Source organism: Sus scrofa, chromosome 3 (genome assembly GCF_054392235.1).
Source record: "Sus scrofa isolate SSC_HxYL_T2T_F1_AM1 chromosome 3, Sscrofa_HxYL_maternal_Yorkshire_Landrace_v2.0, whole genome shotgun sequence".
In the NCBI taxonomy this organism is placed as follows: domain Eukaryota; kingdom Metazoa; phylum Chordata; class Mammalia; order Artiodactyla; family Suidae; genus Sus; species Sus scrofa.
The window spans coordinates 6,372,691-6,396,047 of NC_139385.1; the positions used below are offsets into that span (position 1 = coordinate 6,372,691).

Sequence of the window (23,357 nt, forward strand, 5' to 3'; positions counted from 1 at the left end):
GCTTTCTGGGAGGTGTAGTCCCTGGGGCCGCTGGCTCCAGGGGCTCGCGGGTCTGACGTCGGAGGTTTCAGCACCTGAGCTGACGGCTGTGGTAAAGAGGTGGGTGTGTCTGGAGGCAGGGTGCGGGGAGTGGCGAGGTTTCAGATGAAGAAACCAAACGGTCCATTAAAGAGAAGTAAGGGTGCGGGCTCGCCGAGAGCTACGGACCTACTTGGAACTGGGGCTCAGAGCGGTGGGGCTGAGGGAGCGCAAGTCCCACGGCCAACCAGACAGTAGCAACTGTTGCCTTAGCAAGCCCTCGGGACATCTAAGGCCCCGTCCTCTGCCCCCAATCCAGATAAAGGGGCGGGCTCGGGCCGTTTAAATGGTTTTGGGGTTGAGTGAGGACGAAGGCGGGTCGGTTTTCTCTCCGGCCCTAGCAACGCTGGACCTGCGGATCGGTGGGCGGGGAACGGCTGTGTTTCTGGAGGTTGGACGGGCATCCTGGGCCGGCGCCCTATCTCCCCGCTGATTGGCCCACAGCCCCTCGGGGGCGGGGGTTAGGGCGGAGCCTGGGGCGAGCACTTCCCGCCCGCTGCGAGGAGAGGGCCTCCGGGATTCCTAGAGAGGACTCGGAAGTACTCTCGGGGGTGGGGTTTATGGCTCTACACCGTTGGTCAGGGACAGCTTGGACTTGCTTACTTCCGGCGAGGAAGTGTTGGGAAGTGTCGGGTTCGGCTTTCTCTTCGTTTGTGAGAAGAAACCCGTCTTCCCAGCCTTGGCCGCAGGAGCCTGGTCTTCCAGCAGAGCTCCCCGGGACTGGGGCCTTGAGGACAGGCCTCTGTGTCCAGACCATGGTCCTGTCCCTAACCTTGACCGGGCCGGTTTCCGTGGCTCGGGGTCAGGGGCGATTGTGAGGAATCCAGGTGCAAAATCGGTACTTAAAACCCTGGTTCTCTTCGGGACCCATGAAGTCTCCCGTTGGCCTGTCAAGCTCTTGTGGCTTGAGAAGGACAGGGCCAGTTTTGACCGTTGTACTGTTTTTGACCTCTGTTCTGACTTAAGTTGGCTTGTGGTAGAGAAGGAGCGGCTGCGTCTGGACTAGTTAGTAAGTTTTGTCCTGTTTTTTTTATATGAGATTTAATGCTCTTAAGCACTAAAATTGTATTTGATTAGGCTCGATGTCAAATTTTTATTGCTGTCCTTTACCCTTTTTCTTAATTTATTTTGTCCGCACCTGGGCCATGTGGAAATTAATGAGCCGGGGATAGAACTCCAGCCACCACAGCTGCCCCAGCCTCTGTAGTGACACCAGGTCCTTAATCCTCTGAGCCAGAAGAGAACTCCCTCCTTTACACTTTTTCAGTGTTGGTCATTATTTTGTGGGTGGAGGGATGGCTGTTTTGTAGTACACTTTTTTTTTTTTTTTTAGGGTCACACCCTCAGCATATGGAGGTTCCCAGGCTATGGGTCCAATTGGGGCTGCAGCTGTCGGCCTACACCACAACCACGCAGAATCTGAACATCTTGGACCTACACGTCAGCTCAGGGCAACACCAGATCCTTAACCCCCGGCCAAGGCCAGGGATTGAACCTGCATCCTTATGGATACTAGTTGGGTTTGTTCCTGTTGAATCACAAGGGGAACTCCCTATAGCCCACATTTTTTTTTTTTTTTTTTGTCTTTTTAGGGTCACACCCTCAGCATATGCAGGTTCCCAGGCTATGGGTCAAATCAGAGCTGCAGCTGTCGGCCTACACCACAACCACAGCAATGTGGGCTCCAAGCCTCCTCTGCCACCTACACCACAGCTCATGGCAATGCCAGATCCTTAACCCGTTGAGCGAGCGCATCCTCACGGATGCTAGTCAGGTTCATTAACTGCTGAGCCATGACGGGAACTCCTGTAGTCCACATTTTTAAGTGTCGTTTCCGTATATCATTAGTTGTTGAGTTGCTGAGTGGTCATTTGTGTCCTCTCTTTGCTAATAATGGTTCCCAATGTACCAGTAGGTTGCAAGCTAATGAACGTGTCCTTCAGAAGATCTCAAGGAGCAGAGAACAAAGTTGATCCGTGCCCCCCTGCTTACCTGGAGAGCTCTGCCTCTGAGTTGGAATGATAATGACAGAATCTGGGGAAGTTATAGACTTAGACCCTCCAGCTGAGACGTCACAGGAGCAGGAGGACCTTCTCATAGTGAAGGTGGAGGAAGAAGACTGCACCTGGATGCAGGAGTACAACCCACCAGCGTTTGAGACTTTTTACCAGCGCTTCAAGCACTTCCAGTACCACGAGGCCTCAGGCCCCCGCGAGGCCCTCAGCCAGCTCCGGGTGCTCTGCTGTGAATGGCTGAGGCCTGAGCTGCACACCAAGGAGCAGATCCTGGAGCTGCTGGTGCTGGAGCAGTTCCTGACCATCCTGCCGGAAGAGTTCCAGACCTGGGTGAGAGAGCATCACCCAGAAAGTGGAGAAGAGGCTGTGGCCGTGGTGGAAAGTATACAGAGAGAACTAGAGGAACGAAGACAACAGGTAAGTGAGAGAGGGGACCTCGGAGCGATGAGGAAGGAGAGGAGGAGTGTTAGGAGCTGCTGAGCAGGGGTGAGACCCTGGGCGCCCTGCCGCTTCATTCATATTCTTTTGTTCTCCTGGGATTAGGTCCACTGTGGAGATTTCCTGCCACTCCAGCAAAGAGAAGCAGTATCCAGTGTGTTAACCTGGAGAAGACAAGCTGCGATTTTATTTATGTTTTAAATTACTGGTTTATTTTTTGAATGACATGGTAGAAAATTCAAAAGGCCCATAAGATTGTAATGAAAAGTAAGTGTCCCTCCCACCCCTAATTCCCCAGCTGCCTGAGTTCTCATCAGAGGCAGCCACGGTCACGTGGTATTTGTACAGCCTTACAGGGATGCACTGTCTTCTGTATATGTTATGGGATGTGTGTACGGTGTGTTTTCTTTTGCTTTTTTTTTTTTTTTTTTTTTTTTTTAAGGGCCACACCTGAGGCACATGGAAGTTCTCAGGCTAAGGGGTTGAATCAGAGCCGGCCTGTGCCACAGCCACAGCAACGTGGGATCATTAAGCCACTGAGCGAAGCCAGGGATCGAGCCCGCATCCTCCTGGATACTAGTTGGGTTCGTTACCGCTGAGCCACCGTGGGAACTCCTGTGACGTGTTTTAAAAAAACACAAATGTTTTTACATCACTGTGCACTTCTGCCTTTTGCTTTTATGTCTTATATCCCGGCTTGTACCATGTTGGTCCCAATAGAGTTGCTTCACTCATTGCAAGTGCGTCGTATTCCAGTGTATGGAGGGACCATAATTGACGTCGTATTAAAGGCTGTTGAAGTTATTCCTTTAGATCATTTCTGAGTCTTTACTGTAACAAACTTTGCTGCAGTGAGTATCCTTTACATGCATCATTAATTGCAGACTCAAAGCTTAGAAGTCATGAGTTATCTGGTGGCCCAATGGGTTAAAGATCCAGCATTGTCACTGCTGTGGCTTGGGTCACTCCTGTGGCTTGGTTCAGTCCCTGGCCTGGGAACTTTTGCATGGCCGAGGGCATGGCCAAAAAAAAGCTTAAAAGTCAAATTGTTGGCTCAGAGGCCGTGTGCATTTATAATTTGGACAGCTGCTTTGCAGGTTTTTTTTTTTTTAATTTTTATACAGTCAGTTTAAATCTTAATTCATGGTTTCTGGGTTCTGTGCCATATTTAGAAAGGCCCTCTCCACCACAGTAGTATAAGAAACTTTTCTCATTATTTCTTCTCCATTGTTTTTTTCTCATTATTGTTGTTGTTGTTTGTTTTATCCTTTGAAATGATTGATCCATCTGGAATTCCTTTTGGTGTAGGGTATATGGTGTGGTTGTAGCTTGAGTTTTTTTTTTCTAGATGTCTATCCAGTTGCCCCCGAAACTTGTAATCACTTTCTTCTTCTCTGATTAAAATGCCATCTATTACATTCCAGATTTTACCATGTATTTGGGGTCTAGTTGGAGCTGCAGCTGCAGGCCCATGCCACAGCCACAGCAATGCCAGCTCTGATCCGTATCTACAACTGTGCCACAGCTTGTGGCAACGCTGGATCCTTAACCCACTGAGCAAGGCCAGGGATCGAACCTCCATCCTCATGGATATTAGTCAGATTCATTTCCGCTGAGCTACCACAGGAACTCCTGACTTTTAAAACAAACAAACAAAAAATTAATTAATTAATTAATTAAAAAAAAAAAAAAAAAAGAGTTCCCGTCGTGGCTCAATAGTCAACGAATCCAACTAGGAACCATGAGGTTGCGGGTTTGGTCCCTGCCCTTGCTCAGTGGGTTAAGGATCCGGCATTGCCGTGAGCTGTGGTGTAGGTTACAGACGCGGCTCGGATCCCGCGTTGCTGTGGCTCTGGCGTAGGCCAGCGGCTACAGCTCTGATTCGACCCCTAGCCTGGGAACCTCCATATGCCGCGGGAGCAGCCCAAGAAATAGCAAAAAGACAAAAAAAACAAAAAAAACCCAAAAATAGTAGCACATATTCAATAGCATAGTTTAAAACAAAAAGCATTAAGAAAAAATTTTTTTGTCTGCGCCCTCGGCCTGGAGGCCGAGGATCGAACTTGCACTGCAGAAGTGGCAAAGCCGTATCCCTTTTTTTTTTTTTTTTTTTTTTTGTCTTTTTGCCTTTTCTTGAGCTGCTCCCGCAGCATATGGACCTTCCCAGGCTAGGGGTCTAATTGGAGCTGTAGCCACCTGCCTACACCAGAGCCACAGCAATGCTGGATCTGAGCCGCGTCTGCGACCCACACCACAGCTCATGGCAACGCTGGATCCTTAACCCACTGAGCAAGGGCAGGGATCGAACCCGCAACCTCATGGTTCCTAGTCGGATTTGTTAGCCATTGAGCCACGACGGGAACTCCCAAAGCCGTATCCTTAACCCGCTGAGCCACCAGAAAACTCCGACAAAAAGCATTTTTTAAAAAGCAGGTTTATAGCTGATATTACACATTTACCTCTGTCACTGGTAGGTGCCCCCTCTGTGGAAGGAGCACAGAGAAAGATGGTTTCTTGGTGGTTGTCAGGGATTCGAGGCCATGGGAGGGGTTTCCCTGGGCCTCCATAGCTCGCCGTGTCTGCCTCTCTCCCTGCCTGCCTTCTGTACCCCTGCTCTTGGTCCTCAGCTTGCTCTCCAGGTAGTTCTTAACTCTGGCAAGCCTGTCCCCAGGCTTTATCCCCTACTACCCCTCCGCGCTGGTTTCTCTGTCCTAGTCTCCGAGCACCTCAAGGGCTGCTTTGTTTCTTCGGTGCCCAGGGGTTCTTCGGCCTACTTGGCATCATCTTAACTCTGCACAAACTTCCACGCAGAGTCATATTTGCCACAACTCTGTTGCAGCCGCCTCCCGATGTAACTCTTGTACCACATCTTGCCAGCACTTGGTGGGGGGGGAGTTAACAATTAGAGCGCTTTGAAACGTAAGTGGGGGGAGGCGGGGTTGGCCATTTTATCTCAAAGTAGAATCTTATTACCTGCTAGGATGCCCCTGAGCTGACACCTTCCAGAAGAGGCAGATTTTAGAGACGGGTTGTGTGGCCTCGAGTTGTGCAGGGCCAAAGAGCAGAAAGGTAGAGGACTGTAGCTCTCGGGACGTGAGCCAGCTCTGGTCTTGGTGTCGGTCTGTCCTACTTGAACCTCCTGGTCGGCTAGGGCTGCAGGTGTGACCTGCCGAGTCCCGTGTTGACACTTCCAAGCTCATTTCTCACTCTCTCCCCACTTCACTAAACGTGGCCCACACCAGCCTTCTTCCGGTTCCTTGACTGTCCCACTCTCTGCCTGAGGGTGTTTGCTTATGTCTTTCTGTCCAACTGGGATACCCCTAACTTCTCCCCTGGCTGCCTTTTTGCATCCTTTAGGCGTTTAGTTCAGTGACTCTTCCTCAGGGCGGACTTCCTTGGCCACTTAGTCTAAAGTGGGCCTCATCTGTCCTGCTTCATGGCACCAGTTTCTTCTCCTTTCTAACATACAACACAGTTTGGAATCGTGTATCGATTTGTGTGTTAGCACGTTTCATGGAACTCGTCTTCAACCAGACCTGTGTTCATTCACCCACCGTGTAGTTAGTGCCTCGTTCATCATAGATGCACGTTAAATACTTGGGCAAGGAATGAGTGAAAGAGCAACGTGAATTTTCTGGATTCTCGTGTGGCCTTTCCTGGAAGGCGCTGATGGCTGTGGTTGTGGTTGTCAGATCGTGGCGTGTCCGGAAGGGCTTCCGCAGAAGAGAGTGCTGCCCGGGGCCGAGCCCGAGTCCTTCAGTCACCAGCTCCTGTCTGTGGAGCCGCAGCCTGAACAGGAGCCGCAGAAGCCTCATCTTCTGGAGGAACAAGGTGAGAATCTGGGATTTCGCGGGACGGATGCGGGCGCCCTGACATACGCAGTGTCTGTACAGAGAAGCTTCTCTGGGTGGGGGGGCCGGGGGCTGGAATGGAGGCCCGGTCAGCTCCCGGGCTGGCCAGGAGCTGGAAGGCAGCTACGGACAGCTTCTGTAAGAGACGTGCAGAAGTCTTTAACAAAAGGATTCGAATCGTTTTGCAGTAGTTTCCCACCTCTCCCTCATAGGTTTTGTTGTCCTAATGCCCATGTGGACAGACCTCTCCACTTCCGAACTGCCCTTCTGGCCGTTCAGCCATCCATCTCAAAACCTGATTTTAAGCTGTGTTTCCCAAGGACCTTTAGAGCATCTTTTTCTTTTATTTCTCCTTCCCTCCCTCCTGTCCTCACTTTCAGCATCCTGTATTAAATACATCAAGGAAGTAAAGCAAGCTCAGGGAGTTCCCTGGGGATCTGGTGGTTAGGATTCAACGCTTGCACCCCTGCGACACAGGTTCAACCCCTGCTCTGGGAACTGAGGTCCCACATCCAGCCGCTGCACACCACAGCCAAAACCAAAAAGCAAACAGCTGAGTATCTTACTTACGATGCTATATGTCCACCAGGCCATCACCTCTAATCAGAAACTCTTTTTTTTGGTTGCCCCGAGGCATATGGAGTTCCTGCGCCAGGAATCAGATCTGTGCCATAGTTGCAACCTAAGCCACAGCTGTGGCAATGCCAGATCCTTAACTCACTGTGCTCAGCCAGGGGTCGAACCCTGTGTCCCAGCGCTCCCAAGCTGCCCATCCCTTTGCGCCACAGTGGGAACTCCTAATCAGAAACTCTTGCTCTCAGATGTATTTTAGACTTTTTCAGATGTAGTAAGAGGGTATAATTGACACACCTCTCATTACACTACCAGCAGGATGGAGGTAGGACCCCCCCCATCACACACATTAACGTAATATTTCAGCAGTGAAAGGTATGCTTACTTCCGGAAGTGGAGTAAGTACAAATTTCATCTAGCTTCGTATCAGTTCCATTCAGGTTTTGTTGTCACATTAGTCCAATGACCAAGTTAAAAAAAAACTTTAGATGTTTAGAGCTTTGGGAGTTCAGAATGTGGAGAAAGAATTGCGAGCCTGTATTTCCTGCCTGGCCCCAGGCTTTCTGCCAAGCTCTTCTTAGTGGCGGGCCTTTCACTTCACGTCCCATGGCTGTAAGCGTTCCTTTCGCTCTGGCAACAATAGCCGGGACTTAGGTGGTCTTTACGAGGTGTCAGGAGCTGCTCTAATCCGCTTTACCTGTATGAACTCTTTGTTTCTCTCTCTCTTTGAAGGGCCGCGCCTGTGGCACATGGAAGTTCCCCGGCTAGGGGTCAAATCAGCTGCATCTGCGACCTGCACCACAGCTTGTGCATTGCTGGATCCTCAGCCCACTGAGTGAGGCCCGGGATAGAACGAGCATCCTCATGGATGCTAGGCTGGTTCTTCACCCTCTGAGCGCCAAGGGGGCTGCCCTGTATGAACCCACCTGACCTTTGTTGTACTGGGAAAACACACTCTTCACTGTTATTAACATTTGGGGCCAATGGAGCCTTTCTTTTTCTCCAAAAATATTTTTCAGTCGCTTTAGGGATAATTACAGATGAATCAAGGATAGTGAAAACAAATTTTCAATAAATTGTAGTAAGCATTAAACCTCTTTGTATCAGGTACATTTTTTTTCTTTTGTCCACGCCCTCGTCATGTGGCCGTTCCTGGGCCAGAGATCTAACTCGCGCCACAGTGACAACACTGGGTCCTTCACCCGCTGTGCCACAAGAGAGCTGCAAGTACATTTTGATAATATAAAAATCATTAAAAAATGAAAGAATACCGTCACCCAGTGCTGCCTCCTTAAGGGGGGAATATTGTCCTTTTATTTTATTTATTTATTTATTTATTTGTCTTTTTAGGGCCCTACCCCGATATATGGAGGTTCCCAGGCTAGGGGTCTAATTGGAGCTGTAGCCATCGGCCTATGCCGGAGCCACAGCAACGAGGGATCTGAGCCAAGTCTGCGACCTACACCACAGCCCATGGCAACGCCAGATCCTTAACCCACTGGCCAGGGATTGAGCGAGGCCAGGGATCAAACTGGCAACATCATGGTTCCTAGTCGGATTCGTTAACCACTGAGCCATGACGGGAACTCCCTGATTCTTGAGTTTGAGAAAATTTATCTAGGATGATGTCATTTGCAGACTATCTGTAAGGTTTATGCCTTTAGGAGTTCTTGCTGTGGCACAGTGAAATTGACTGTGTCTCTGCAGTGGTGGGGACTCGGGTTCGATCCCTGGTCTGGGAACTCCATTTGCTGTGTGGCATCCAAAAAAATTAAAAAAACAGCAGAACAAAAGATTTATGCCTTCAGTTTCGTCATTACCAGTAGCATACTCCCCTCTGTGTCTCTAAGTCATCTTCTCATTCACCAGTCGTAGTCCAGCGACTTCCACTGCACACCTTCCCCTTTTTTTGGCCACAACTGTGGAATGCAGAAGTTCCTGGACCAGGGATCAAACTGCAGTGACAGTGCTGGATCCCTAACCCACTGAGCCACACAGGAACTCCCGGCATATCGTCTCTGGGCCAGTATGGGTGGTGGAAAATAAAAACTTCTGAGTTCTCAGCTATGCTCAAAGAAAGCCAAAAAGTATCAGCAGTCCTAAACCTTTTTGAAGATGATGCACAACTCTGGGGAGTGTGTTTAACACTTTGAGAACAGTGAAGAATGATGATTTATTTCACTGTCGCATGATTCTGAATGTTACTTGTATCTCCCATTGTCATTTTAGTCTTTCATGCTAACACTGGGGATAATTAATGCATAATTAATAAAAATGAAATAACTCCTAGGATGATGAACTAGAGGAGTGCTTCATGGTACAGGAAACATAAGATTGCCCAGATCCCAAAATGTATCTTTGATTTGTAAAAAGGTCCGGTGGATCCATGTAGAAATAGATAGAATGAGTTGTATTTTGTTTTTTAATATTAAACTTTTCTTGGAGTTCCTGTCGTGGCACAATGGAAATGAATCCGACTAGGAACCATGAGGTTGTGGGTTTGATCCCTGGCCTCACTCAATGGGTTAAAGATCCGGTGTTGCCGTGAGCTGCAGTATAGGTTGTGGATGCGGCTTGGATCTGGCCTTGCTGTGGCTGTGCTGTAGACTGGCAGCCATAGCTCTGATTTGACCCCTAGCCTGGGAACCTCCACATTCAGTGGGTGCAGCTCTAAAAAGACAAAAGACAAAAAACAAAAACAAAAACAAACAAAACAAAACAAAAATTTTCTTTTTGTTCTTCAGAAGATCTCTAAAAGATTGAAAGTCATATCATTTTAGTCTTTAAAAAATAGTTAAAACTGTCCAAAGGGGAAACCCCCAGCCCAAATCGTGTCTAATAGACCTCCCTGGCAAATCAAGGGTTAATGCTCGCACTAACCCTGAGGAATAGGTATGGTTGTTATTCTCATGTTAGAAAGTAAGAGGCTGATGGAGTTCCCGTCGTGGCGCAGTGGTTAACAAATCCGACCAGGAACCATGAGGTTGCGGGTTCCATCCCTGGGCTTGCTCAGTGGGTTAAGGATCTGGCGTTGCCGTGAACTGTGGTGTAGGTCGCAGACGCGGCTCGGATCCCGCTTTGCTGTGGCTCTGGTGTAGGCTGGCAGCTACAGCTCCGATGAGACCCCTAGCCCGGGAACCTCCATATGCCACAGGAGCGGCCCAAGAAATGGCAAAAATAAATAAATAAATAAATAAATAAATAAATAAATAAAATTTGATTTGAATACCAGTCTACCATTTCTTAAAAAAAAATTTTTTTTTTTTTCTTGGAGTTCCTGTCGTGCCATAGTGGAAATGAATCCAACTAGGAACCATGAGGTTGTGGGTTCGATCCCTGGCCTCACTCAGTGGGTTAAGGATCCGGCGTTGCCGTGAGCTGTGGTGTAGGTCGTGGACACGGCTCAGATCCTGCGTTGCTGTGGCTCTGGTGTAGGCCAGTGGCAGCAGCTCTGATTCGACCCCTAGCCTGGGAACCTCCATGTGCCGCAGGAGAGGCTCAAGAAGAGGCAAAAAGACAAAAAAAAAAAAAAAAAAAAAAAAAAGAGTAAGAGGCTGAGGCCTCCAGAGGTTAAATAATTTGTTCAGGGTCACAAAGCTAGCACATGACGGAGCTGGGATGTTACCCCAAGCAGTCCGACTGGAACTCTGCACGTTTGCTCTGTTCTGAGCTGTGCTGTCTGCTTTACCCCCACACTGTCCCAGCTCGGAACCTGCCCTCCTGTGATCACTGTCATCTCCCCTCTGTGCACAGAGTCTCATCAGATCCACGCTGCTTCTCTTCTCTGCCCTGTTAGCCAGACCCTGGCCAGCTTCTCTATTCCAGCTAAAAGACTGGGTTGGTTGGTTGGTTTTACCCCCGGGAGAGGCTGCATCCTCATGCCTTTGATGGCACCAAGGGCTGGCTTTCTGTCCCTGGGACTAATTTGAGCTCGAGACGGGCAAAGCCATTTATTTAAAAGCTAGAGGAGTTCTCTCATGACGCAGCGGGTTGAGGATCTGGCTTTTTCACTGCAGCAGCTTGGGTCTCTCCTGTGACTCAGCTTCGGTCCCTGGTCTGGGAACTTCCACATGTCATGGGCATGGCCAAAAATTAAACAAATAAAAGCTAAAGAACAGGTTTCATAAAATCTTCAAAAAAAGTAAGTGGAATTATTTAGAATGTAATTATTCTAATTACTCCACTTACAAGTATAGCATAATCTTTACTCAGAAGTACTGTATACATGTAGACTGCATTCATCTCTATTTTTTTCTGTTTCTTTTTAGGGCTGCACCTGCAGCATATAGAATTTTCCAGGCCAGGGGTCGGATCAGAGCTGCAGCTGCTGGCCTACGCAGCCACAGCCACAGCAACATGGGATCTGAGCTGCACGTGTGACCTACACCACAGCTCACGCCAACGCCAGATCCTGACCCACCAAGCGAGGCCAGGGACTGAACCTCCAAACTCAGGGATTCTAGTCGGATTCGTTTCCACTGCACCACAGTGGGAACTCCCGTTCATCCCTTTCTTCATGTCCTGTTTCACTCCAGCCACGCTCCTGGGTTCAGCTTTCATCTCTAACCATCGTCTCCTCTCCTCTTCCTAGTCCTTGGACACAAGCAAGCTCCATTGCACATACTTCTCTAGACTGAGGACACCATAGGAAGGTCTAAATCATCAGGTTAAAGGTTAACGGCAGGTGGATGTGTCCAAGTCAGGGGCACGAAGGCAGAGCCTGCTGCATCATGAATCTTAGACAAAGTAGGAACAGAGGTTGACAGCAGAGGGTCACATGGTAACCAGTATCTAGAGATGAGACCCTCTAGGCATCACGCAGGCAATTCACTCTACTGTGGAACGCGCCCTCCTCTGGCCCCGCCGCACCCCTGCCACCAGAGCCACTTCCTGTGGAAAGACTTCCGGATGCTCCCACTTCCGGCTCTCAACTCTGTAGCTAGCCCAGCTTCTGTGTTCCTACGGAACCTTGGGTGAACTTCAGGAAATAATAGTCTTTGCCCTGTGCTAGAAGTAAGGCTTCCATGTCTGCCCTCCCCAGTAGGTGGTGAAGTTTGGGAGAAGGTGAGGTTTTTGTAAGGCAAGAATTGCTTTATCTGCCTGTTCTTGTGACACACAGAGTACACTTACTGCAAACTAGTTGGCTGACTATAAACCAACCATAGTCCTTCTTTGAAGGGCGGGCATGTGGACTCAGGCCTTGCTGATCAAAGTGTGGTCCACAGGGCAGCAGTACCAACATCACCTTTGAGTGTGTTAGAAATGCCACATTTGGGGGCCACCCTGGAGCTAATGAGGCAGAATCTTCCCTCTACCAAGACCCCCAGGTGCTGTGTTTACACGTTGAAGCTTGAGAAGTCCTGGGCTCTAGGCAGTGCTTCAGTTTCAAGGAAGATGTAGGCCTTTGAAGAGTCTTTGAGGTGACCAGACTTGACCTTGGCAGCACACACTGCGTCCTTTATGGGAGAATGGCATCATTTGAACTCAGCATCCGGATGAGCCTGACCAAAGCAGGGAGTCTGGTTTTCTGGGGGAAGGATGAGTATAGGGTATGTGTTGGGGGCCCAGAGTGTCGGGGGTCTTGGCCAAGCAGGAGAATTTGGCCTTGGTGTCGCAAGGCGCCTTGTGGATTCTGAAGCAAAAGTGAAATTTGGTGGCAGTTGGAAAGGGGCAGAGAACACTGACGCCTCTTTTTCTCCCCCCCCAGCCCTTCCTGCTCTCCAAGTTCCCTCCCTCCCCTTGAAGGACAGCCAGGAGCTGACAGCCTCCCTTCTCTCAGCTGGGTCCCAGGTGAGCCGGAGTCCCTGTGCCCACATGGAGGACCCACATCTGCTCTTGGACAAGCAGCTGCCCGAAGCCTGAATCTTTACAGGGTTTTGTCTCTTTAACCAGAGACCAGCCCACCTCGGGCTGTGCGTTCATGTCTTTCCTTCTGCTCCCTCACCCCGTTTCTTTTCTCATTGCTCCCAGCCCCTCCCCCTCACTCCACATGTGGTCCCAGGGGGATGGGAATTCAGTGGCAATCTCGTGTTTCAGAAGTTGGTGAAAATTGAAGATGTGGCTGATGTGGCTGTATCCTTCATCTTGGAGGAGTGGGGACATTTGGACCCGTCCCAGAAGTCCCTCTGTAGGGATGACAGGAAGGAGAATTATGGGAGTATTCCTTCCATGGGTAAGAATGATGCGTCTGCATGGATGGACATCTTAATGTTATTATTTCATAGAGAATGTTTTTGTCCTGTAAAAGCATGTGTGTTTTAATTGCTACGACTGCTTGTTTTTTTTTTTTTTTCTGTGAAAGAGTAAATCCGCCTCTTTTTTTCTTGCTCAGTTTTTTCTGAATGATTAGTATGGTAATTTCCATCGTACTAGTAATATGAGAACTGATAACGCTTCGGGGATAGTATTTGCAATCCAGGAAATGTTACGTTTACCTTAAAACTAATGGGATTCGGGAATTCCTATTGGGGCACAGCGGAAACGAATCCAACTAGCATCCATGAGGACGCAGGTTCGATCCCTGGCCTCGCTTAGTGGGTTAAGGATCTTGCGTTGCGGTGAGCTGTAGTGTAGGTTGCAGATGTGGCTCGGATCCCATGTTGCTGTGGCTGTGGTGGAGGCCGGCAGCTGTAGCTCCAATTTGACCCTTAGCCTGGGAACCTCCATATGTCGCGGGTGTGGCCCTAAAAAGACAAAAAATTTAAAAAAGAAAACAACCACTAGTCATATATGATGGAGCATGATAATATGAGAAATAAGGTATACACATGTATGTAGGAAATTGACAGAAGACTGTAAACCAGCTATAATGAAAAAAATAAAAATCATTATTAAAATAAAATAAAAGTAATAGGATTCAGAATTCCCTAGTGGCACAGTGGGCTAAAGATCCAGCATTGTCTCTGCTGTGGCTCAGGTTCGGTCCCTGGCCCTGGGAACTTTCACATGCTGCCCCAAACAAGCAAACGAATCGCCTAACAGGATTGGATTTTAACAGATTTGTAGCAGTTACTGAACTCTATTCCTTGACAAGTTAAGTAACTTAATAATTCTTATTTGTGGAAACATCTCAGACTTTGCTGAATAACCATTTATCATGGTAATTGTTGCAATATCCCAGGAGCATTCACTCTTTTCCTTCTTGTCAGGCAAGGACGGCTAGTTGTTCACCCCATTGCTCTTCTTGGATCGCTGGTACCTATTTTATGATGTCTGCCTTTGCATCTGCATTTTATGTGTCTCATCCCTTCCTGAACTTTGCATCCTCAGATGAGATTTTGAACCTGTTTCTAAGTTATGGTCCTGGAAACTCATTTGATTGTGCTGCCTGGAGTTAATTATAAAAAAAAAAATCTCAGCACTGCGACCCATGTTTTGGAGCTTATGGCTTTTAGCTTCGTCTGGATGAATTCTTTTGGTTGCACCATTCTATATCAATACACTGGTAGCTTTTAGGTGGAATACATACACTAAAATGCCAAATTCGGGATGTTTTTTTCTCAACCTCCCCCCTTCCCCCATCTTCCCCCACCCTGAATAAATGCTACTCAGCAGCTGAGCAAGGAGTGTAGTTCTCTTTCAAATATACAGATAAATCAGAGGGATCAACAGAAAGCTCCTCCGAGAAAAGGCGGGGAAAGAGGAAAAAAGCAAATTTCTAAGCCAACTGGTGTAACAACCTGTCTGATCACCTTCTTTGGAAAAGGGTGCTTGTTATTAACCCCAAAGAAGTGCATTGAGTGCGAATGATTTTTTTCTTTTCAAGGAAAAAAAAAAAAAAAAAAGGCCCTGAGCTTGTTTGACTTGCTAAATGGGAGAGAATGTGGATGTAAGTAGATGTGAATAAAAGAGAAAAAGAAACACTACGATAGCTGAGATTATCTGCCTCGTTGAATGGAGGAGGAAGGAACCTTTAAAAAGTCTGGTTTGGTTTATATGCTTGTTTGTTTCCACTGTTAAATTATCTTTTTAGGAAGCGAATTATGTAAAAATAGTTATAAAATAAATTTGAAGTTGCCTCCATGGCACAAGAGTTACAACCTCTGACTATGTCAAAAAAAGGATAGGCGTTCTCTTGTGGTACAGTGGGTTGAGGATCCAGTGTTGTCACTGCAGAGGGTTGGGGCCACAGCTGTGGTTTGGGTTTGGTCCCTGGCCTGAGACCTTCTGCATGCTGTGGGCCCAGCCAGAATTTAAAAAAAGAAACTGTCTGCTTCAAAGGGTCCTTGTAAGGATTAAACGCCGTAAAACTGAGAAGCACTTGACGGCACAGTGCCTGGTCCATAGTACCCACTATACACTCAGTAAAGGTTGGTGCTTAGTATTACTTTATTTTTATTTTATATGGGAATATAGTGGGTTTACAGTGTCGTATTGGGTTCAGCTGTACAGCACAGTGACTCAATTATACATATACATATATCCATTCTCTTTCATATTCTTTTCCCATGTAGGTATTATAGAAGATTGAGTAGAGTTCCCTGTGCTATGCAGTAGGTCCTTGTTGACGATCTAGTTTATATATGCTATTGTGTATATGTTAACCCCTAACTCCTGATTTATCCCTTCCTCCCACTTAGTACCATTTTTATGTAACATTTGAAAACAACTGGTGGCTTAGTGGGTTAAGGATCTGGCATTGTCACTGTTGTGGCTTGGATCACTGTTATGGTGCAGGTTCAGTCCCTGGCCCCAGAGCTTCTACATGCCAAAAAAGAAAAAAACAAACTTTCATTACAAAAAAATTGTATAGAAAGTTCTCAATAGCCCATGATCTATCTCTCCAGCATTTAAAAAGTATTCCTTTTCTTTCTCTCTCTCTTTCTTTCTTTCTTTCTTTCTTTCTTTCTTTCTTTCTTTCTTTCTTTCTTTCTTTCTTTTTTTTTCTTAGGGCTGCAGGTGCTGCACATGGAAGTTCTCAGGCTAGGGGTCAAGTCATAGCTGCAGCTGCGAGCCTAGGCCACAGCCATCACAGCAATGCAGGATCTGCACCGAGTCTGTGACTTACACCACAGCTTACAGCAACACCAGATCCTTAACCCACTGATCGAGGCCAGGGATCAAACCAGCATCTTCATGGATACTTACTAGTTGGGTTTGTTACCACTGAGCCTCAACGGGAACTCCTAGTGTTCCCTGTGTTTTGCTAACTACTGAAGCTTTGTCTTTGCAAGTTATATTAAATGGCAGCATTTTGAGTGTAGTACATGTTGCTGGTCCAGTTATATGGGGAACTGATTGCAGTCTCTTAAATATCTCTATTCATTGATAGCAGTTAGTGATGAGCAAGCTTTACATAGTTGTAGGCTTCTCTGGGTATAGAAAAAACACCTTTTTTCCTTTAGACTGATTCATACCAAACTGAGATTCTTTGGGGACTGAAAAAGCTAGAAGATCCTCTTTGTTCTCCAGGCTGTAAATAAGCAGGAAGAGGTGGGTGAAGACTGGGTTAGTTGTATCACCTAAAATAAAATTTTATTAAGAATAGTTAACATGGGAGTTCCCTTTGTGGCTCAGCGGTTCACGAACCCGACTAAGATCCATGAGGATGCGGGTTCGATCCCTGGCTTCGCTCAGTGGGTTAAGGATCCTGCATTGCTGTGAGCTGTGGTGTAGGTCGAAGATGCGGCTCAGATCCTGTGTTGCTGCGGTGCTAAGGAGTCAAGAACAGAGGTTTGTTCCCCAGCCCAGCACAGTGGGACCTTGTGTGATCTGATGGCCCGGGAACTCCATGTATCCATATGCTGCAGGGTGACCAAAAGCAAAAAAAAAAGAATTGGTATTGTGGTTATGATTCGGTGCTTTCACTGCTACAGCCCAGGTTCAAGTCCTAGTCTGGGAACTGAGATCCCATATCAAGCCGCTGCAAAAAAAAAAAAAGTTACCATGGCACAGCTACTGACAATCTGATACTGTCTGGAAACTTACCAAGAGGATGTCATCCTCATTAAATAGAATGCCTGCCCTCCCAGTCTCACTCATCCCCTGGACCATTCTTGGCGGCCCTTTCTTCCCTAACCTGCCTCACTTTCCTGCTTCAGCGTTTTTCATCCCCGCCCTGCAGCGTGAAGTCCTTTTGCAGATGACCTTACAAAGTCAGGCCTTGCTAGCGCATGTGGGTTTCATGCCTTTACCCGCTATCCCTCACTCCTTTTCTCAGGGCAGGGAATGGGCTAATTTTTCCGTTTTCCTTCTGTCGTCTCAGATTACGAATCCCGGAATGACAACGTGGAACTCAGAGTCAAGCAGGTTTCTGATGAAGCCGAAGCGCCCTGGATGACCTCAGGAAGCCCTGGCAGCACTGCTGCCCCGAGTCAGGGGTTTGCAGAAGTGAGCGAGCTTCAGGGCGTGGTAGAAAGGTGGCAGGTGAGCCCCGCCGGGGGGAAATCAAGGCAGAACCCTTCCCAGAAGAGAGAGCCCGTCCCCGACGGGAACCGGAAGCCCAATACCAGTGGCGAGAGAGGTCACCGGTGTAACGACTGCGGCAAGTTTTTCCTTCAAGCCTCGAACTTCATCCAGCACCGGCGCATCCACACGGGGGAGAAGCCCTTTAAGTGTGGGGAGTGCGGGAAGAGCTACAACCAGCGCGTGCACCTCACCCAGCACCAGCGCGTCCACACGGGCGAGAAGCCCTACAAGTGCCAGGTGTGCGGGAAGGCCTTCCGCGTCAGCTCGCACCTGGTCCAGCATCACAGCGTGCACAGCAGGGAGAGGCCCTACGGCTGCCCCGAGTGCGGCAAGAGCTTCGGGCGCCACTCCCACCTGATCGAGCACCTCAAGCGCCACTTCCGCGAGAAGCCCCAAAGATGTAGGTGTGAGCCCTTGGGCTTCAGTGGAGGCACAAATGGCCCTAGTCGCTCAGCTCCGTGGGGCAGACGGTGCTGGTTCTGGCAGCAGCAGCAGGAAGGGGCCGCAGTGTACAGTCTGGTTTATTTGGTTGGTTGTTTTTAATGGTCTGGGTTTTTTTTTATGGCTGCACCTGTGGCATCTGGAAGCTCCTGGGACAGGGACTGAATCCAGGCCCCATCTGTGACCTGTGCCTCAGCTGTGGCCGCCCTGGGTTAACACTCTGCGGGGCTGGGGGTCACACCTGCGCCTCTGCAATAACCAGAACCGCTGCAGTTGGATTTTTTTTTTTTTTTAATTCTTTTCAGGGTCTCACCTGCAGCATGTGGAAGTTCCCCGGCTAGGGGTCGAATCCAAGCTGCAGCTGAGTCATAGCAGGAACTCCTCTAGTCTTTTTATCATCACTGGGACTTCAAGTAATTGTCCCATTTGTTGGCAAAAACTCTGTGCCCTTCTCCACCAACCCCACAACTTCGCTTTCCTCAGGGGTACTGCTCTCAGCAGGCATCTCTATTTCTTCTAATTCCTTATGTTATTTTTTAATTTATTTTATGGATTCATTATTTTAAATTTTTATTTATTTGTTTTTTTGGCTGTACCTGCAGCATGTAGACGGTCGCAGGCCGGGGACAAAACCCAGGCCACAGTAGTGACAACACTGGATCCTTAACCACCTGAGCCACCAGGGAACTCCATAATTCCACGTTTTAAAATAATACAGCTGTTGCTTAACTCATCAGTTGCAGACATTACCTATTGACTTTCTCTTTCTGCTTTGGCCCTCTTAACGTGCTTCTTCCCCTTTCCCCAATTTAGTTATTTCGCTTTAAACTGATGTAATAATAATAGTACAGCTGACCCTTGAAGAACAAAGGGGTTGGCGCACTGACATCTCCCCCCCAGTCCAAAATCCATGAGTACCTTTTTTTTTTTTTTTTTTTTTTTTTGGTCTTTTTAGGGCCGCACCCACCGCCTTTGGAGGTTCCCAGGCTGGGGCTCTAATCAATCAGAGCTGCAGCTGCCGGCCTACACCACAGCCGCAGCAACACCAGATCCGAGCCTCACCTGCGACCTACACCACTGCTCACGGCAACACCAGATCCTTAACCCACTGAGCGAGGCCAGGGATCAAACCTGCATCCTCATGGATACTAGTCAGATTCATTTCCGCTGAGCCACAATGGGAACTCCCATGAGTAACTTTATACTCACCCGTCCGTATCATGGGATCCACATCTTTGGATTTACCCAACTGTGGCTCCTGTCGGACTGTTGTAGAGGTTTATTGAAAAAAATTTGCATATGAGTGGACCCTCAAACCTGTGTTCAAGGGTCAGCTGTACAGGAAGTTCAGAGGAAAGACAGTACTTTTTGCTGGCCCATTTTTCTTTTTTTCCTGGCTCCTATTCAGGTATTCTTCCAAATCCATATCCCCTCCTTACTCCTTTGCTTCCCATTCATCCAGTTTTTTGTCCCCCCCCCCTTTAGGGCCACACCTGCGAATATGGATGTTCCCAGGCTAGGGAGCAAATTGTTGCTATAGCTGCCATCCTGCGCCACAGCCACAGCAATGCCAGATCCATGACCTACCCACAGCTCGTGGCACCACCAGATCCTTAACCCACTGAGCAGGGCCAGGGATTGAACCTGCATCCTCATGGATGCTAGTCAGGTTCTTAACTCACTGAGCCACAACGGGAACTCCCCATTCTTCTCGTTTTCGTCAGTTCTTACCAGCCTGCCATGCGTCTTTGTTCTTTCTCCTCCCCTCTGTCCGTCTTAGGCTGGGGTAATGATCCCTTCCACGTTTCCTACTTCCGCTCCCATTTTCGAGTTCCTTTCTCTGCTTCCTATGTAATAGAAGCATTTGGCTTTTCCCCATGACGGCCCGACCTCCGTCAGCCTCACCACCCTCCCCCAAGTTAAGCCTCTCTTGTCCTGTTTTCACTGGACAGATACCAAAAGGTTCTTTTCCTATCTGTCGGCATCAGGCACACACACAAACCCCCGCCTTGTTACTCCTACTGCATCGAAGTTCCATTTGATGATCCTCTTTCTCACGGTCGTTTGTTTCTCTTCTGTCAAAGAACCGATGGCATTTGCGTTTCCTCGTTATTCTTGCAGGCAGCGATAAAAGAAGTAAGACTACAAAATTGAATGTCAAGAAGAGAATTTCGGAGTTTTCGGAAGCAGAAGGTAGAATCCAAAGGAGCATTTCTCAAGGTCAAGATTTCGGAGACGGCCGTGAACACCAGGGCACGTTGGAGCGAAAGCAGGGCATCCCCAGGAAGGAGCTGCTAGGACAGCCCTCTTCAAAGAGGATGAATTTCAGTGATGTCGCCTACGTCCACAAAAAGTCCTCCACCGGAGAGAGACCACACAAATGTAACGAATGTGGGAAAAGCTTTATTCAGAGTGCACATCTTATTCAGCATCAGCGGATACACACTGGGGAGAAACCGTTTCGGTGTGACGAGTGTGGGAAAAGCTACAATCAACGGGTGCACCTAACTCAGCACCAGCGGGTCCACACTGGGGAAAAGCCCTACACGTGTCCCTTGTGCGGGAAAGCATTTCGAGTGCGGTCCCACCTGGTTCAGCATCAGAGTGTGCACAGCGGGGAGAGACCCTTTAAGTGCAGTGAATGCGGGAAAGGCTTTGGGAGGCGTTCGCACCTCGCGGGCCATCTGAGACTCCACTCTCGGGAGAAATCCCACCAGTGTCACGAATGTGGAGAAATCTTCTTCCAGTACGTCAGCCTCATCGAACACCAGGTGCTCCACATGGGCCCCAAAAATGAACAGAACGGCATTCGCGAGGAAGCGTACAGTTGGAACCTAACGGTGATTGAAGATAAGAAGCTCGAGTTACAAGAGCAGCCTTACAAATGCGATGTGTGTGGCAAAGCCTTTCGTTACAGCTCGGACCTCATCCAGCACTACAGGACTCATACCGCAGAGAAAGCCGCCAAGTGTGACACGTGCCGAGAAAGCGGGGGCCCGTGTTCCCACGTGAAACCACACCCAAAAAGCTGCTCCACCCTCAAGGCCCACCAGTGTACCGAATGCGGCAGAGGCTTCACCCTGAAGTCACATCTGAATCAGCATCAGAGAATCCACACTGGCGAGAAACCCTTTCAGTGTAAGGAATGTGGCATGAGTTTCAGCTGGAGCTGCAGCCTCTTTAAACATCTGAGAAGTCACGAGAGGACAGACCCCATAAATGCCTTCAGTGGATAGAGGATTCTGGCGTAGGACGCAGCTCTTACAGAATTTTAGCAAAGCCTTCCTGAAGAGACACCCCACTCCTGTAACAAATGCAATAACAACTCCAAGCATTTTCTCCCACTTAACCGTCAAGCCTAGGGAGATGTTGAAATCCTTCCGCCAGAACTTAGGAAGAATGGAGAAGCCCCAGCAAAGAAAATCTGCTCTTCCCATTGAGAAATGCTTTCATTGGCATCTCCATCTGTGAGAATATGTAGACAAGAGAACCTAGGGATACAGTGGATGAAGAAAAGCCTGGCACGTTTTTCCTGTGAGTCTCAGAACCCTGACACTGCAGAAAGTCATGAATGCAGGAGAAATAAGCTTCATCTGTCGTTTCCGCCTTGGTTGTCAGCTTATCTATTCAGGGAGGAGCACAGTGAAAGAACGAGAACTCTTCAGCAGCATCTTGGCTTGACACCCGGGCAATGAACCTTTTCTGGAAACAGCAGTTCCAGCCACTGGAATGCGCCAGGTGTTGTTCCCATCTTGAGTACTAAACCCCTGGAAAAGAGTTGACTTAAGTTATTTATAAAATTTGGGCAAAATTGAGGTTCAGAGGCTGGATGGTGCGTATTCTTGCTGCCTTATTCAATCTCCAACTTCTCCATGAAATACATTCTACGTTGTTTTTTTTTTTTATTTTAGCCGCCTCTGAGGCAGGCAGAAGTACCGGGCCCAGGGGTCGAACCCAAGCCACAGCAGTGACCCAAGCCACCATGCCAGATCCTTACCTACGAGGCCCCAGGGAACTCCCAAACTCTACTCATTTGTTTTGATTCTCCTGGCATCAAGGTTAGCTAGTAGAAAAAGAAGTCTGTACATTCAGGAGAAGCCGTGTTGGGCAGTCACATCTTGGGGAGAGGGGAGCAGGCCCTGAGGGGAATGGAGCAGAGAGGACAGGCAAACTGGGGCCTGGGTTTTATTCTGTTACCCCAGGAATGACGGCAGCTACATCCACAGAAGGAACTGGACCAAGTTGAATTAAGCATTGCGGTCCCAGCAGTGTATGTACCAGTTCCCAGTTGCCCTGGACATAGATCTCCCCGTAGGATGGTGGCATGTAGGATGAGTTTCGATTGAAGTGTGGCTGGATTTGAAAGTAAACCCGAATTAGGAGCAAGGTCTGGTGAGCCTTGCTTTGTGGGAAGGTCTGGGACGGGGTCGTGGGGGAAAGACGGAAAAGAGGGTTAACTGAAGCCCCTGTGCTAAGTGAGGGAGAGAGGCTTGTGGGCGCTGCTGAAGCCCTGCTCCCACTGACTGCCTGGCTTACAATAAACACCCAATAAATACTTGCTGACTGCGTGTGTTGTACACTGGTGCCCTGTCCGGATCCTCTACCAGGCTGGTGTCCCTGCCCCCCAGCTGCTCTGAGTGTTGGTGCCAGGTGCTCGCAGCTCCCCCCCTTCTCCAGAGACTCTTGGAGAAGTGTCCTCAGGTGACTGGAGCTGCCCCCACCCCCCCAGCCAGTGACTGAATGCCTGGGGGCACAGAGGGCTGATTGACTTGCCTCAAGGTGGGAAACGGTGGTGCACTTTATTATCCAGACCTGTCCTTTGTGGACTGGGCTGAGGCTAGACTTCATCAGAGTCCATCCCTGCCCTCGTCCTCCACCCTGTCATCCCTCCCAACCTCAACAAGTCCCATGGCTCGGACTCCTGGTCTGAAGCTCCGCTTTCGGGAGCCTGATCTGGGACATGTGGCGCCACGAGCAGGCCTGTCAGAATGAACCGTGGAGCTGGCCACTCCCCATGAGGCCGCGAGGACCCCGTCGCTGATGCTGTCGCCGGCAGAGCGTTGGTGGTCCCTGACATGAAGCAGCCGTTCCACTGGGAGGCGCTCACTTTGGCGAGATGGGGTGGAATACAGGTGGAAAGGGACGTGCTGACGTGGGTAAGGTCGGGAGAGCAACATGAAAGTGAAAATAATCTAAGAGTCATGGAAGGAGGGGCTCTTGCTGAAACCTGCTGTTGCTTCAGGAGAGAAAAAGACGCTCGGAACGAATGTCCACCAACTTAGTGCAACATCGTGAATGTCGCAGAGCCTCTTTGGTAGCATTTAAGGAGACGTGTCACCTGCAAACGAACCACGGAGCTAAAGGTCAGATAGAAGGCTTAATTAAGAATGACAATTTTGGTAAAGCCTGGTGTTTATGGAGCACTTTTCCATGTTCTAGACGTCATGCTACGTGCTTTCTGTGGATTACCACTTAATCCTCACAGTGCGAGATGGCGTCACTTATCAGCAGCGTCATTTACAGTTGGGAAAAACAGGTCCAGAATAGTTAACTC

The 23,357-nt window shown here is 48.7% G+C and overlaps 1 protein-coding gene across 50 annotated transcripts; it reads left to right on the plus strand.

Annotated features, from left to right (window-relative positions):
- Window positions 1–32: 32 nt before the first annotated feature.
- Window positions 33–22,358, plus strand: ZKSCAN5 (zinc finger with KRAB and SCAN domains 5). 50 transcript variants are annotated; one of them, XM_085016472.1, is made up of 8 exons: window positions 33–99; window positions 1,991–2,510; window positions 2,637–2,798; window positions 6,224–6,362; window positions 12,663–12,745; window positions 12,992–13,127; window positions 17,160–17,762; window positions 19,925–22,358. In XM_085016472.1, exons 6-8 carry the CDS (start codon window positions 13,124–13,126, stop codon window positions 21,037–21,039), a joined length of 1,722 nt encoding a protein of 573 aa, XP_084872598.1. In that variant the 5' UTR covers window positions 33–99; window positions 1,991–2,510; window positions 2,637–2,798; window positions 6,224–6,362; window positions 12,663–12,745; window positions 12,992–13,123; the 3' UTR covers window positions 21,040–22,358. The 50 variants fall into 50 exon arrangements, with proteins under 50 accessions (XP_084872598.1, XP_084872597.1, XP_084872601.1 ...); XM_085016471.1 differs by having other exon boundaries at window positions 1,994–2,510; XM_085016475.1 differs by having other exon boundaries at window positions 1,994–2,510; window positions 12,995–13,127.
- The last annotated feature ends 999 nt before the right edge of the window (window positions 22,359–23,357 follow it).